Source organism: Natrix helvetica (assembly GCF_964273705.1).
Source record: "Natrix helvetica genome assembly, chromosome: 2".
NCBI classification, from domain to species: Eukaryota; Metazoa; Chordata; class Lepidosauria; order Squamata; family Natricidae; genus Natrix; species Natrix helvetica.
Genome location: NC_138552.1, coordinates 274025987 through 274041742, shown reverse-complemented (window position 1 = coordinate 274041742; position 15756 = coordinate 274025987). Strand labels below are relative to the sequence as shown.

The 15756-nt window shown below is 42.3% G+C and overlaps 1 protein-coding gene across 1 annotated transcript; it reads right to left on the bottom strand.

The window, feature by feature from the left end:
* Nucleotides 1–1795: 1795 nt before the first annotated feature.
* On the bottom strand, nucleotides 1796–10886 carry SUPT4H1 (SPT4 homolog, DSIF elongation factor subunit). Its single transcript, XM_081944838.1, has 5 exons — nucleotides 10708–10886; nucleotides 8323–8429; nucleotides 6440–6495; nucleotides 3819–3872; nucleotides 1796–3243 (listed from the first exon to the last, which is right to left on the bottom strand). The coding sequence occupies exons 1-5, from the start codon at nucleotides 10774–10776 to the stop codon at nucleotides 3176–3178; spliced, it is 354 nt and encodes a 117-aa protein (XP_081800964.1). The 5' UTR covers nucleotides 10777–10886; the 3' UTR covers nucleotides 1796–3175.
* Nucleotides 10887–15756: the final 4870 nt, after the last annotated feature.

Genomic DNA, 15756 nt, shown 5'->3' with positions numbered 1-15756 from the left:
ATATGGATTGAAACCAAAAGGGACCAACAAACAAGTGTGAAAGGCTTACTGTATGTTAAAGTGGTTTGATCCTATAATGAAAACGGAAAGAAAAATGAAAGCGAAGAAGATGGAAGAAGTGTCTGAATGGAAGTGGTTAAGATAATAAAAAAGATGTTTACAGAGGGAAAAAGAAGTATATGGAAATGGTGAAAGTGAGGGTGTGCAGATAGAAAAATAGGAAGAGGGACAGTAAATGTTCATTTGATTTGTATCCCATTTTTATCATTTTTACAAATATCTCAGGGTGACAAACATATCCAACAGGCCTTTCTCCTCGTTTCCCCCCACAATAACCTTGTGAGGTTGGGTTCAGAGTCACCCAGATGGCTGTCATGGCTAAAGCGGGACTTGAACTCACAGTCTCCCACTTTCTAACCTGGTCCCTTAATTACCAGACCAAACTTATCTCGGACCTTCAGTTTTGGGAGTTACTGTTCTTATTCTGTGTTTTATAATGTTAAAGATAAAGGTTCCCCTCACACATATGTGCTAGTCGTTCCCGACTCTAGGGGGCAGTGGTCATATCTGTTTCAAAGACGAACAGCCAGCGCTGTCCAAAGACGTCTCCGTGGTCATATAACTGGCATGATTAAATGCCGAAGGCGCACGGAACGCTGTTACCTTCCCACCAAAGGCAGCTCCTATTTTTCTACTTGCCTTTTTATATGCTTTCGAACTGCTAGGTTGGCAGAAGCTGGAGCAAGTAACAGGAGCTCACTCTGTTACACAGTGCTAGGAATTCGTACTGCCAAACTGCCGATCTTTCTCATCGATAAGCTCAGTGTCTTAACCATTGAGCCACTGCATCCCTTATAATGTTGCTGATTCCCAAAAGAATTAGGATGTTGGGTGTGAACATATAAATGTAGAAGTGAAAGACTTGTGGCTTTGAGGCTTTGTCACTCATATCCTCTTGCTGTTGTTCAGTGGCTTCTTCATGACCCAATGAACATCATTTTTCCCAGATTGTCGATAGTTGCTTCCCTGAGGCTTTAAGCTCATGCTCCATTGACGATATTAGGCATCTTGTCTCCTGTCAATCGTCTTCAGTTTTTCAAACCGCTGGAGTCTTCTGCAGTGATTTGTGCCTTCGTGTCTGAGGGAGCTAAACTTTTGCTTCGTAATTATTTCCAGTGAGCAGTCTGATTCTGATCTAATATAAAATAACGTTTTAGTTGATATTCCACATATTTGGAGAGGGGATAAGAAAAAAAGCAATTAAAAATATTCCATTAATATACGCTAGGCAACTTTACCACTGGAAACTTTCAAGAAGAGAGTGGACTGCCATCTGTCAGAAATGGTGTAGGGTCTCCTGCTTGGTGGTGGTGGGGGTGTTGGACTAGATGACCTACAAGGTCCCTTCCAAATCTGTTTATGTTAATCTTATATTTTATTGACTGTGGAAAGTTATATTATATATATATATATATATATATATATATATATATATATATATATATATATATATATATATATATATATATATATATATATATATATATATATATATATATATATATATATCATCTATCTATCTATCTATCTATCTATCTATATCTATCATCTATCTATCTATCTATCTATCTATCTATCTATCTATCATCTATCTATCTATCTATCTATCTATCTATCTATCTATCTATCTATCTATCTATCTATCTATCTATCATCTATATAAACCCATGTCTGGCTGTTGAATAATGTGCCAGTGAGCAAATTTCAAAGAACAAATGAGATAAAGACACCGAAATGAAGGGCAAAAAAAAATATTTTTAATTTCATGTAATGCAAATTACATTGCCATTAATTTTATTGCTCCCAATATATTTCCTTCTTTCACACCAAACATTACAGTTCAATAGCAATTTAGGACTCTGGAGTCAAGCTTTCAGAGCATCGACAAGACGGTTTTACACCCGTGTTGTAAGACGTAGGCAAGCAACCTATAACCCATAACCCTCAGCCTTAGTGCAATGCCCATCATGGAAAATATTACCTTCTTGTATTATATATCGATTTATTTAATAGGTTTCTAATCCCACCTTTATTACTTTATAAGTAACTCAAGGCGATGGACATTCCTAATACTTCTTCCGCCTCTTTTCCCCATGACGTCCCCTATGATGGTTATCATGCCACACAAATGGCAGTGAACAACCTGCAATCTGATCTCTGCTAGTCTGCTGGTCCCCTGCTGAAGCTGCAGGTGTCCTGCTGCTCAGAGCAACCGGAAACTGATGATCCACAGTGGGATGCTAGGAGTCAGACGGGAGAGAGATGCTACATGGAGCCCTAAGCAGAATCAGCATATGGACAAAGGATCCCCATCAGAAACTCTCCTGGCATAATTGTCCCAGCAATAATTGAAGGGGAAAGAGGTTCGGTATGCCAAGATCCCAGTGAATTGGGAAGCTGATCCTGAATCTGACCAATATCTGCTGTGTTTGCACAGGTCTATTGTGCTTCGTTGCTTCATTGCTCATACAGGGTATAGATAGACCAATCTTTTAATGGCTTAGTATGTTGACTGAACCCAAGCCATTTGGTTGATTTACAGTTCCGTGCATTAAAAAAAAAGAGCCGATTCTTGTGCAAAAAGCTGCCTTAAGCAAAAATATGGCCAAGTGAGGAAAAGATTCTTTAAAAATGTAACTAACATGGAAGTCTTGAATCAAAAATACCACCACATATTCCATGAAAGATAGAGAAAATCTTATTTCTGCCTTTCATGGAATATGTAGTACTCCTCTCAGAGAAAATCCTACAAATTGAGACCAAGCAAGCTAGAACACCTCATCTATTACAGGAAGACAAAAAACTTTTAACAGCAAAAGCCGGAGCGCAGGTTTCTGATGCTATGACCAAATTTATTAAAAACAGCTAAGAGAAATCAGAAGCACTTGGGAATTACTGCCGCCTCTTCCTTGAGTCTTTCAGGAACCCCTCCCCCTTTTTTATATCTAGCTCAAAGCCAGAAGAATGGAGCCACTAGTAGGCTGCCCATTAAAAGTCCTTAATAAAAACCCGATCCATGTAGCGATCGTCGTCCATATCTTTAGAATAGTCCATATGGCAGCATTTACAAGAAAAGGAAGCTGGAAAGACATAATATTTGAGGAACAAGATATTCTTAGGTCTTTATGGCTGTATCCCGAGATTTGTAGACTACTCCACGGCTCTTCAGCTCCCGTACGATGCCTGCAACAACAACGAAAAACATTATCTATTAATTTAATGGACTTGGATGAAGTACAGTTAATCCTTGCTTATCACCCACTTGCTCAGTGACCATTCAAAGTTACATATGGTGCTAAAAAAGAAGAGCCACGATTGGTCCTTGAGGCTACGGCTCTCGCAGTGTCCTTGGCTCAAATAAACCAGGCACAAGTTAAACCGGGCACAAATTTCTATTGCAATTGTAGGATTTTTTAGAAATGAGAAAAGATCTCCAAATCCTAGTCCTCCTGAAGAGAATCCTGTAGATCAGGGGTTTCCAACTCCTGGGCTGTGGCCTGTTTGGAATCAGACTGCACAAACAGCAGGTCAGTGTACATTGGGTGTGCAGTTTGAACTTGTACAAGCTGTAGCCCACACGCTGCTCGATTGGCAAAAGTAGTGGCTAGCACACACTTGTACGCAGTTCAAGTTGCGTGAATGGTGGGCTGGAGAGCACCCCCGCACACATGCCGGCCCACTGCTTGTGCAGCCCGGTTCCCCTCTTTCCCCCCTGGGCCGCCAACCCATAAATGTTGGTCATCGCTGCTGTAGATTACCTTGGGGGAGACGGCCAGTCACTGACACAGCATACACGCCTGGCTTGAAATTACCTAAGAAAGCAGGAACAAACGTGAATTAGGACTGCTGAGGATTGCAGTGTGAAATAATACTTTTCTTTGTTTGTATCCCTCTAATTTTCCCCACAACAACCCTGGGAGGCAGGTTGGGTTATGAGTGAGTGACTGGTCCAAAGTCACCCAGCTGGCTTTCATAATTAGAGCAGGACTTGAACTCAAGATCTTCTGCTTAATAATATGGCTTAAATAATATATTTATATATAATATAAATTCCTTTCAGGAAGGGTGTCCATGTCATGTGCTCACTTTCTACCTCAGTCTAAGTTATTTTGATCAATTGCTAGAAAGTTTTTTTTCAATATTTTTTTGTGTTATAAAATGCACTGTATTGTGTTGATACTTGGACAGCCCAAGATTGACTGAAGATAATTAACACTCAGATTTACATCAATGTAGCCAACTGAAGATAAAGAAAGAAACATTCCAATACTGATTACAAACTGAAATATCAATATTAACGAACATAAAACTATTTGCCTATTACATCCAAAGTTGTTTATTAACATTCAAAAACTGCTTTAAAACGTTCAAAGCATTTGCTGAACAGTAAAACAGGACAAATTTTGGCCTTAAGCTGTTTAGTTAGTATTAAGGTTACCACTGTGTTGCTTACTTAATGTTTTTATGCATGTTGATAAGGAAAAAGGCAAGGCAAGCTTGAAAATGACTGCAATACCAGAATATTAAAAAAAGAGACTGTTCAATATTTAACATACCCCTTTTTGTGCATCTGCTAATTTACCATATTTGTAAACATTTGGCATTCTTAAAAGTCAGATTACAAATGCTTATACCGTATTTTTCAGAGTATAAGACGGACCCTTTTCCCTCAAAAAAGAGGCTGAAAATCTGGGTGTGTCTTATACACTGAATACAGCATTTTTGGCCTCCCGAAACTCCGCCCCATTTGCAAAAATTACCATGCATAGCCTTTAGGAGGCTTCCAGAGAGCTCCTGGGAGCTGGGGAGGGCAAAAATGAGCAAAAAACGGGCTGTTTTTTGCTCGTTTTTGCTCCCCCAGCAGCCAGGATCACTCTACAAGCCTCCTAAAGGCTATGCATGCCCTTTTTTTTTGACAAAAAACGGGCCAGTTCTCGTGAAAAAAGGGCTGTTTTTGGGAGGTCTGCAGAGTGCAAAAACTTTTTTTTTAATTTGCCTTTTCAAAATCTTTGTGCGTCTTATACTCTGGTGCATCTTATACTCCGAAAAATACGGTATTTGCCATGCTGCATGATATATGTATGAAAACTATTTTTGCTCAAATTTGGTTAAACTTCTATTGCGTATAAAGGTAAAGGTTCCCCTCGCACATATGTGCTAGTTGTTCCTGATTCTAGGGGGCGGTGCTCATCTCCGTTTCAAAGCCGAAGAGCCAGCACTGTCCGAAGACGTCCCCGTGGTCATGTGGCTGACATGACTAAATGCCAACGGCGCATGGAACACTGTTACCTTCCCACCAAAAGTGGCCCCTATTTATCTACTTGCATTTTTTACTTGTTTTTGAGCTGCTAGTTTGGCAGAAGCTGGGACAAGTAACAGGAGCTCATTCCGTTACATGGCACTAGGGATTTGAACCATCGAACCGCCAACCTTTCTGATCGACAAACTCAGTGTCTTAGCCACTGAGCCACTGCGTCCCACTCTATTGAGTATACATACTGTTAATTTTGCCACTGTTGTATATTCTCCAACTTTAAGTTCCCAATCAGCTATTATTGGAATAATATTTTTCTTCAAGCATTGAGCAATATTTATTCTTGCTGTTGTGAGCATGTCATTAAATTACATTCTTTGTACAAAATTAAATGTTAAATAAAGCCATTAAAAAGTTCAAAATTGAGTTTTGTTAAACCCCCAATTTAATGATTAACTTAAAAACATTTCAGGGTTGTTTCACATGTAAATACAATTCCAAGAGACTGAAAACAATTATCAATTAAAGCTAGTATCTGAATCATCCTGAGTTCCCAAGAACAAACACATATGCAAATAATGTGTCTACTATCTCTTTTTCAAATAATTTCATCACTATATTTCCCGGTGGACATTTAAGTTTCATATGTTCAATTAACTCTTTTAAATGTCAGCCTTTTGAGCTGATAGTGCCAAGTTCAAAGAAATCAATTTGAATAACACTAGCAGTGTCCTTTCAAAAAAAAAGTAACTAAGAATCTCCCTGGGTTTTGAATTTTTTTCTCACAGGTGAAGCATATTCCATGGGCTGATGCTTCACTCCTGGGCCATAATGATGTTTTGTTAATTATTATGTTGTTGTGAAGAAACTCTTACAACACAAAATTGCTAGCAAATTTCAACTCCCGAAGTTTTCATCTCTGCTGTCAGGAAAGGAGGAACTCCTCTTGCAGAAAGCTTCTAATACTGAAAAACATCAGTAATGTGACCTACTTGTTCCTGCAGACAGAAATTTCCCTTTCAGTAATCTGCTACTTATCTTTCATTTATTCATCAATCTTGAATGCAATCATTTGTCTAATACAGCTTAATTATATAATTAAATATAAAGTAGTTGAAAACTTACTGATCCGTTGCCACTTGGAGACCCAACTGTCCTCGGGACTCATCATTGCAATAATGCTGCAAGCAGACAAGGAAAGTCAGAAAATTGAAAAAAGACACACACACAAACACACACACACAAAAGAGATTTGCTTAGCCAAAACAGTGGCAATAAGATTTCAACCCCTCTGGGAAATATGAAGTCAGTTCAAAATTTACAAAATAAAAATGCAGGATGGACAACCAAAGATGGAATTTGGAGCACTGTAAGAACTAGAATGGAGGACTGGAAGGGTGAATGGAAGTGACAGGGTGACAGGAGAAATGAAACAAGGGAAAGCAGAAAATCCAGGATGCTGGATCAGGACCTCCGACTAATCCCAAGACACTCCTTAGTTAACTGAGGAGCTACTGGAAGGAAAACTCCCAAATAAAGGAGACACAATTGTGTATTGGGGTAAGAATTCACAACTGAGTTTACAATGAGACTATTGAAGGGACAATTAATCTCTGTACTTATTGTGTCTGTAAATTCCTATATAGCAGACATGTTAAAAAATATCTGGGACCCTTTTAAAGAAAAATGAACAGAACAACTGCAAGATGCAGGAAGAATTAGCCAATCAAATGTCCAGGATTCATGGCAAACAATGTCTCTTGTATCTGCTGTCCACTGTAATAAGCAAAGTAATGTTTTCTGCTGTGATCTGGGATTCTTTTGATCTTATGGAGTGATGGTTGCGTCTTCTGCAGCAGTCTGATCTCTGCCACCTGTCTGTCCTCTTGTCCTCTGTCATCCTGTCTGTCCATAGCTAGACAGGGCATGATAGCTGGTTCCATGAGAAAATCAATGGTTCTCTGAGAAAGCATGTAGTAATATATGTTTTAAAAGAAGTAGGGATGCAGTTTCCTACTTTCTCTTCCCAATAAAGATTATAAGGAGGGATTAGGGAAGGAGCTACAAAAGATCCTGGACAAAATCAATTATTTGGAAACTCTCCTTTATGCCTGGATATCCAGACTACATGCTCTATCCTGAATTTTTGGAGAAGTACAAAATATGCTCTTCCAAAAGGTGTATCAGGATGAGTAAAATCGTAGTTTGGTGTACAGTAGTACCTCGGTACCCGACTGCTTCAAAGCTCGTCAAATTTGGTACTTGGTGCATTTTGACGCAAAAATGTTGTCCTAGTATTCATTGGTTGGTACTAGATATGCTGCAATAGGAAAAGGGGGACGGTTGGGAGAATGGACAGGAAGTCAGCATAGGAAAAGGGACCGACAGGAAGTCCTTCCCAGCTGAAACAAAGGGTCATGTGGTAAGTCACATGGTTTGTTTGGCATGTCATTTTTAACACTCGTCATGCCTCGAGGAACCAATTAATGATGAGTGTCGAGGTACCACTTGTAGTTATTAAGGCATCAGGATAGAAACAGGAGACTGAGAGTTCTAATCCCACTCTAAAAGTGGGTGAAAAACTGCCAGTGGTATCGTTTTTTGAATTCTTACTTTTTCCAAGTAAGAAGGTGTCTAATAATATAGATAGTGTTCATTTACTAACGGACAATTGGGACCATCTTGTTTATTATTATTTCCTCTGCAGACCTGCAAAGGTCATAAAATTACTTTTTCATCACCATTGTTAACTGTAAGGCAGTTCCTAAGTGAAGACTCACTGTTATAATAATAAACAAGTAAACAAGCTTTTAAAAAATATATCAGTTGCATATTTTTTTTGAAAAGGAAAAGTTATGTTAAAGATTATCATCTCACCAATTTATCAAATGATGATTATAACTAGCAACAGCAAAGGAATGCTGGATTTCAGGCATATATCTCACCCTCAAGACTTACCTGAATACAACCCTGACAGTTATGTGGGGAACTGACACGAGGTCACTTACCCATCGAAAGAAGAACTGGTACAATCATAAACCATTTCACGGTTCCCCTTCATCTGGAGATAGGAGTCACAGTTGTCACAACCATCAAACTCAAACTGGTCAATAGTCTGGTGAAAAAGAAGAAAGTTATAACAGAAAAATGAGAAGTGCTGCTACTAAAGGACAAGCAAATTTAAATTGGGAACATCCCCTAAGGTTCATATATATGTATGTATGTGTGTGTGTGTGTGTGTGTGTGTGTGTATGTATATAAACAGTTCTAACCTCAATCATGGGAAATACATTTGCTGCAACTAATTGCAAAAATTGCTTTCCACAAAAAAAGTAATTAGAATTCCTCATATTTAAATTAAATCCCAACTTTCCCCTACATTTAACCTTTCAACATGCTTTTCCTTTGCCCATTTTATAACTGTCAAGAATACAATAAGTTGCCACAAAGATTTTTCCAGTACAGTTGTTACAGTAAATAATAAGTAACTTTCTCCCATTTTCGTTCTGAATAACAATAGTTGTTGGAGAGACTAAAAATAATATGACTAGTCAATTAGTATAGCAAGTAAGTAAACATTTGAAGTCAAAGCTTGTGCTCATTGCAAAAATTTAACGCTTTTAAAAAGATCTACTATTACAGGGTACACATATTAAAATTGGCTTTTAAAATTAAAGATGATACAAAGAAATTGAAGTTGTTTTCTTTTTCGCATTTAATACTGGGACAAGCGATCCACTGAAGTTTGAGATAGACAAGAGGAAATACAGCTTATAGGGATAAAAACAGCCCATGGAGATAGTGATGTGTGACAAGGTTCTCAACCATGGTGGATCTATGAAACCTCAGAAGCAAATTATGTCGGAATAGTAATATTTTGAGTATCTCTACCACTCTTTAACATGTGATTTATTAATTTGATTTACATGTGTCATCCAAGTAGGTAGCAGCACTTAATCAACACTAGCTGAATTGGAAAAGTCTGAAGTGGTTAACATTTGGCTGGGAGACCACTAGAAAGCCCTAACATTATAGGCTAGTTTTAAAATGTCTATAAAAAGGTATTGGCAAACCACTTCTACATTGTTGCTAAGGAAAGTTTAACATGGTGGGAGTTACCTTTATCTATTCAGATGCATGTTCAGATTGGCTGAAGAAGGGCAAACTACACTCTCTACATAAATAATTGCTATAGATTAGAACATTTATTAGAGGAAGGTTTTATAAACACTCCCAAACACAAATTTGTTTGTTAGGGTGGAACTCAGGGTGCTTTACATACATTATCCCAAATGACATATACCACTAAAAACAAAATTACACATATTTGCAAATAAGGAAGACTTAGCAAGAGTAAAGCAATTATAAAGCTAAAACATTCAACAGTGTTCACAGTAAGAAAGTTAAAACTCTACGCAAATAATTTTAGAAAGTATTTATTGAATAGTTGAAAGGGAAGGGAAAAAAGGGAACTTCTGTTTATCAACCTGTCTGAGAAACAAGGTCTAAAGTGTGGGAAGGCTGCCAAATATGCCCATACTGGGAAAGGTGGAAGGCAAGAGAAGAGGAAGACCAACAGCAAGGTGGATGGACTCAGTTACAGTGGCGATGGGTGTGCCATTTAATGACCAGGTTAGGGACAGATCATCATGGAGAAAATCTGCCACGGGGTTTGTCAGAAGTCAAAAACCACTTGATGGCACATAATTGACTGCTGGAACGGAGAGAAAAAGAACAAGAAACGCCTGGTCTGTTGGGTGGAATGATTTTCACCATCTATGTCACTCAAGGGACAGCCTTCTTCTCACAACCGGATATTTCAAGAGACAATAAAGATGATTAGGGGACTGGAGGCTAAAACATATGAAGAACGATTGCAGGAACTGGGTATGTCTAGTTAAATGAAAAAATGGACAAGGGGAGACATGATAGCAGTGTTCCAATATCTCAGGGGTTGACACAAAGAAGAGGGAGTCAAACTATTCTCCAAGGCACCTGAGGGCAAGAAAAAGCAGCAATGGGTGGAAACTAATCAAGGACAGAAGCAACTTAGGAGAAATTTCCTGACAGTTAGAACAATTAATCAATGGAACAACTTGCCTCCAGAAGTTGTGAATGAATGCCCCAACACTGAAAGTTTTTAAGAAGATGTTGGGTAGCCATTTGTCTGGAGTGGGGCAGGGTTTCTTGCCTAAGCAGGAGGTTGGACTAGAAGATCTCCAAGGTCCCTTCCAACCCTGTTATTCTATTCTATTCTAACACCATAGAGACAAACTGGACTAGGAAACCCATCCCCGACACACAACTTAGAAATATATTGGGCGCGGTACTATTCCAACTAGGATTTTTTTTAAAAAGAGAGGAATTTCCGCTTCGCTAAACGGAAGGCACACCTTGACCAACGAGCACAGCAAGCAAGCCCTCAAGTGCCGCAGATCCTTAGGAACCGTTTCCAACGCCATGACCACCACCAACCGGCAGCATACACCTAAGGGAAGAAAGCGGACAGCCAAACATACGTCACTTCCCTCGCCGAAAGGCTTTCCACTACAGTGCTCTGTGCCGCTCTGGGAGTTCGCTCGTTGCACAGCTGAAAGGCGCATGCGCACAACTGTCTGCGAGGAACTGGCGTCATTCAGCAATGGCGCGTTGCCTTATTCCGATGCTGTTTTGTGCGCAAGCGCCTGATTGGCGCTTATGCTCCGCCTCTAGACACCGAGAGGTGGTTTTACAAATTGTAGTCACGCGAGGTTTCGAGATCTTGGCGCCAAAATCGAAACTCCCCTTACAGTTATGAATGGAACAGTCTAATTCTTTTTTGCCTCTGGCGAACGTACACAAGGACCGAATTGTTCTGAAATTTTATAGGTGGTTCTGCTTGAGCAGGGGGCTGGACTAGAAGACCTCCAAGGTCCCTTCCAGCTCTGTTCTGTTCTAAATATTTTTAATTCTATTTTGTGTGTCGCTTAAATGATTCGAAATTAACTTTGGTATTAGGTAGCCCGATTTCCCCCCCCTAAAAATATGCGATCCTGAAAAATATTTGATGGCAATTGGTGCTATCAAGATCCCTCAAATATCACTTTGCCCTGGTTAAGTCTGTATATCCTGTAAAAAAAAAAATCACAAGAAGCCCTGTTGAGAATCCTTCCTCCCGAAATGAGAATGATATAGATAGAATTTAAAATAGAATAGAGCTGGAAGGGACCTTGGAGTTCTTCTAGTCCAGCCCCCTGCTCGAGGAGATCCTATACCATTTCAGAACAATTCAGTCCTTGTGTACGTTCGCCAGAGGCAAAAAAGAATTAGACTGTTCCATACATAACCGTAAGTGTTGAAAAGTCTAGTCCAAGCCCCAGCCCAAGGCGTACCATCTTGAACAATATTTATTCAAGTTTTTTCTTTAAAATCTCCAGGGGTGGAGCAACCATGAGCCCAGGAGGCAAGCTGTCCCATTGCTTAATAGTTCTTATTATCAAAACTGTCCTTATTTCCAGATTGGATCTCCCTCTGATAAGCTTCTAGCCATTGCTTTTTGTCCTACCTTGAAATGCTATGGAGAATAAATTAATGCCCTCTTTCCTGTGGCAGCCCTTCAAATATTGGATGTGGAGCAGCATGTCTTCTCTTGTACAATGGGTGCATTTTCACATTAGAAATAGTGTCTTTTATTCCTTGCAATACACACTACTAACTTGCACCATTTGCGCATCATTTTTCCCCATCCTTAATAAACACTTTGCTGCAATGTTTTTGCTTTTTATATGTGGCTTGTAATTGTTCACTGCATTTATTTCAATCATCGCTCAGGGTAACTTTCTCTGAGATTTATAAAATTGCACAGGTTGCAATAGTAATAGCAATAAGTATATGCTGTGTGCATGTTGAATTTACCTCACAGGTGTGAGGTAAATTTAACATGCGCACAGCATATACAGGTGTGCATGTTACATTTACCTCATAGGTGGTAAATGTACAGGTATATGCATTCATTGGAATGCATATATTGAGATATCCATGATCCAATAAAAATCATAAAGTAGAAAATTTTAAAAATGTCAAATCTCAAATGTCCTCAAGAAAAGTCCATCGCCCAGAAAGCAGCTAAAATCAGGCTAAATAAGTGGGAGGCCATTCCAGAGAACTGGGACTAATTATCCCTACTTCCCCAAAGTGGCAAACCATCAGTTGTTTTTCATGGTAAGATGAAATAGGTTTGACCAATTCTATTGGATGATTGCATTTGTGAAGAAAGGTTGGCGCCAAATTGCAAGAGTTTAAAGATCATAGAATAACCCAAAGCACATATTCTGGTAGAAAGAAGTTCCCTGAGGATTGGCTCCACCACATGTCTGAAAGCTCTGGTCCCAGTGACTACCCCAGATTGGGTCTTGCATGAGAATGTTGATTAACACCAGCACTCCAAAATTTCCATGAAGCCAGTCCAGGGCTCATAGCACAAGAGTAAAGGGCTCCCATTAATGAACATACACAAGCCAATGCAGTTTGGACCAATGTGGCTTTAAAGGCAGCCCCTTTGTAGAGTACATTTCAGTAATACTTTTTACTTTACTTTACTTTTATTTAGATTTCTAGACCGCCCCCTCTCCCGAAAGGGATTCGGGGCTGTGTACAGTCAAATTAAAACACAGATACATAGGAATAAATATAAATACACAAATCCTTAAATTAAATGAGGAGGTTAAAAGACTGTATCTTAAAGTAAAGCAATTAAAACCCTATTAAAAATAACCCCTAAAAATACCCCAAAAAGTTAAAATTAACCCAACTAAAAATATCTGGCAGGAGGTAGATAAAACTATGGATGGGCCAAGCCGGCTAGTCGAAACAGGTGAGTCTTTAGTTTTTGACGGAAGGAGCGGAAGTCGGTGGTAGTTCTAATGTCGGGGGGGAGGTCATTCCAGAGGGTTGGGCCCATCACAGAGAAGGCTCTACTCCTAGGTGCCGCCCGTTGGCATTGCTTGGTGGACGGCACCAGGAGGAGTCCCTCCCTGTGAGAGCGGATTGGTCGCAGGGATGTGTGCGGTAGGATGCGATCCCGTAAGTAGCTAGGTCCTGCCATGGAGCGCTTTAAAGATGGTAATCAACACCTTGAAACGCACCCGAAAAACCACAGGCAGCCAGTGCAGCTCGCGCAGGAGAGGTGTTACGTGGGAGTACCTAGTACTTCCCATGATAGCCCGCGCGGCCGCATTCTGGACTAGCTGTAGTCTTCGGGCGCGTCCCAAGGGGAGCCCCATGTAGAGGGCATTGCAGTAGTCCAGATGAGACGTCACCAGCGCATGAGTGACCGTGCGTAGGGCATCCCGGTCCAGTAAGGGGCGCAATTGGCGCACCAGGCGAACCTGGTGGAACGCCCTCCTTGCCACGGCTGCCACATGGTCATCCATCGACAGCCGGGCATCTAGGAGGACGCCCAAATTGCGTGCCCGTTCCACAGGGGGCAATTGCTCGCCCCCTATGGCCAGTGATGGTGTCAACTGGCTGAACCGAGGTGCCGGCAGCCACAGCCACTCAGTCTTGGAGGGGTTGAGCTTGAGTCTGTTGTCCCCCATCCAGACCCCGACGGCTTCCAAACACCGAGACATCATTTCGACAGCCTCGTTGGGGTGGTTTGGGGTGGAGATGTACAGCTGAGTATCATCAGCGTACAGATGATACTCCACCCCAAAACCGCGGATGATCTCCCACAGCGGCTTCACATATGCGTTGAACAGAAGGGGTGAAAGGACCGACCCCTGTGGCACCCCACAAGTGAGTGGCCTCAGGGTCGACCTCTGCCCCCCTGCCAACACACATTGCGTCTGGTCAGAGAGGTAGGAGCCGAACCACCGTAAAACGGTGCCTCCAACTCCCATCCCCTCCAGCCGGCGCAATAGGATACCATGGTCGATGGTATCAAAAGCCGCTGACAGATCTAATAGGACCAGGATAGAGGAACAACCCCTATCTCTGGCCCTCCAGAGATCGTCCACCAACGCGACCAAGGCCGTCTCTGTGCTGTGCCTGGGTCGGAAGCCGGACTGGCGTGGGTCTAGATATTCGGATTCCTCAAGGTGTCGCGGAAACTGCTGTGCCACCACATTCTCTACAACCTTCGCTAAAAAGGGAAGGTTGGAGACTGGACGATAATTAGCTAGCTCCAACGGGTCGAGGGAAGGCCTCTTGAGTAAGGGCCTCACCACCGCCTCTTTCAAGTCGGTAGGTAAGGACCCCTCACCCAACGAGGCGTTCACCAGGCCCAGGAGCCAGCCTCGTGTCACTTCCCAGGATGCCAGTACCAGCCAGGAAGGACACGGGTCCATTAAACATGGTGGGTCGCAGTCGTCCACGCAACCTGTCTAAATCCTCGGGGGCAACAGAATCAAACACCTCCCAGAATGGTCTCACAAGATTCACTGTCGACGGCTCACCCGGACCACTGAGGGGGACCCATCCGCTCCGGATCTGAGCGACTTTGTCCTGCAGATATTCCCCAGACTCCTCTGCTCTGCCCTGCAAGGGGGCTTCCCGCGTCCTCTGTGATAAGAGGGAGCGGGTTACCCGAAACAGGGCGGCAGGGCAGTTATCGGTGGACGCAATAAGAGCGGCACAATGTCTACGTTTGGCCGCTCTTAATGCCACAAGGTAGGTCCTTGAATAGGCTCTTACCTGTGTTCGATCAGATTCGGAGCGTGAGGACCTCCACCTGCTCTCTAGGCGTCTCCTCTGGCGCTTCATCACCCTCAGGTCCTCGGTAAACCAAGGAGCCCGGTTGGGTCGTCGCCGCAGGAGAGGCCGCAAAGGCGCAACCCGGTCCAAGGCCCCGGCAGCCGCCCTATTCCAGGCGGCCACTAGGTCCTCCGACCGAGAGCGGGTCAGGGCTACAGGGAATGGCCCAAGCTCCGTCTGGAACCTGTCTGGTTCCATCAGGCGCTTGGGGCGGTACCAACTTGGACAGTCTGGTTCCGCCTCCTCGCGGTGGGGGGTAGCGCCAGGGAAGTCCAGCCGGAGAGATGAGTGATCTGACCATGACAGGGGAGTGATAACTAGATCCCCTATTCCCAGATCACTCGTCCACTGCTCAGATACAAAAACAAGGTCCAGAGTGTGGCCACCTTCGTGTGTGGGGCCCTGAATTAATTGGGTCAGGTCCATGGCTGTCATGGAAGCCATGAACTCCCGAGCCACCTCGGATGCTTCCCCCGTTGACGGCAAGTTGAAATCCCCCATAACCACAAGTTTGGGGATCTTAACTGCCGTTTCTGAGATCAGCTCGAGGAGCTCGGGCAGGGCTGCTGATGCATAGCGAGGAGCCAAGTATACAATCAGCAGACCCCACTGCCTCCCTGGGCCCCATTTCACACCAAGGGACTCACACCCGGGTATCTGAGGTACAGTGAACTCCCTCGGCTCTAGGCATTCCCGTATAACTACCGCCA

Bases quoted from the DNA above. Each gene is read 5' to 3' on its own strand.
- SUPT4H1 (XM_081944838.1), bottom strand. From the start codon at position 10,776: ATGGCGTTGGAAACGGTTCCTAAGGATCTGCGGCACTTGAGGGCTTGC. The intron at 6,496-8,322 runs GTAAGTGACCTC...GTCTGCTTGCAG, and splicing joins ACCAGTTCTTCTTTCGATGG to CATTATTGCAATGATGAGTC. The intron at 3,873-6,439 runs GTAAGTTTTCAA...CTGCTTTCTTAG, and splicing joins CTCCAAGTGGCAACGGATCA to GTAATTTCAAGCCAGGCGTG.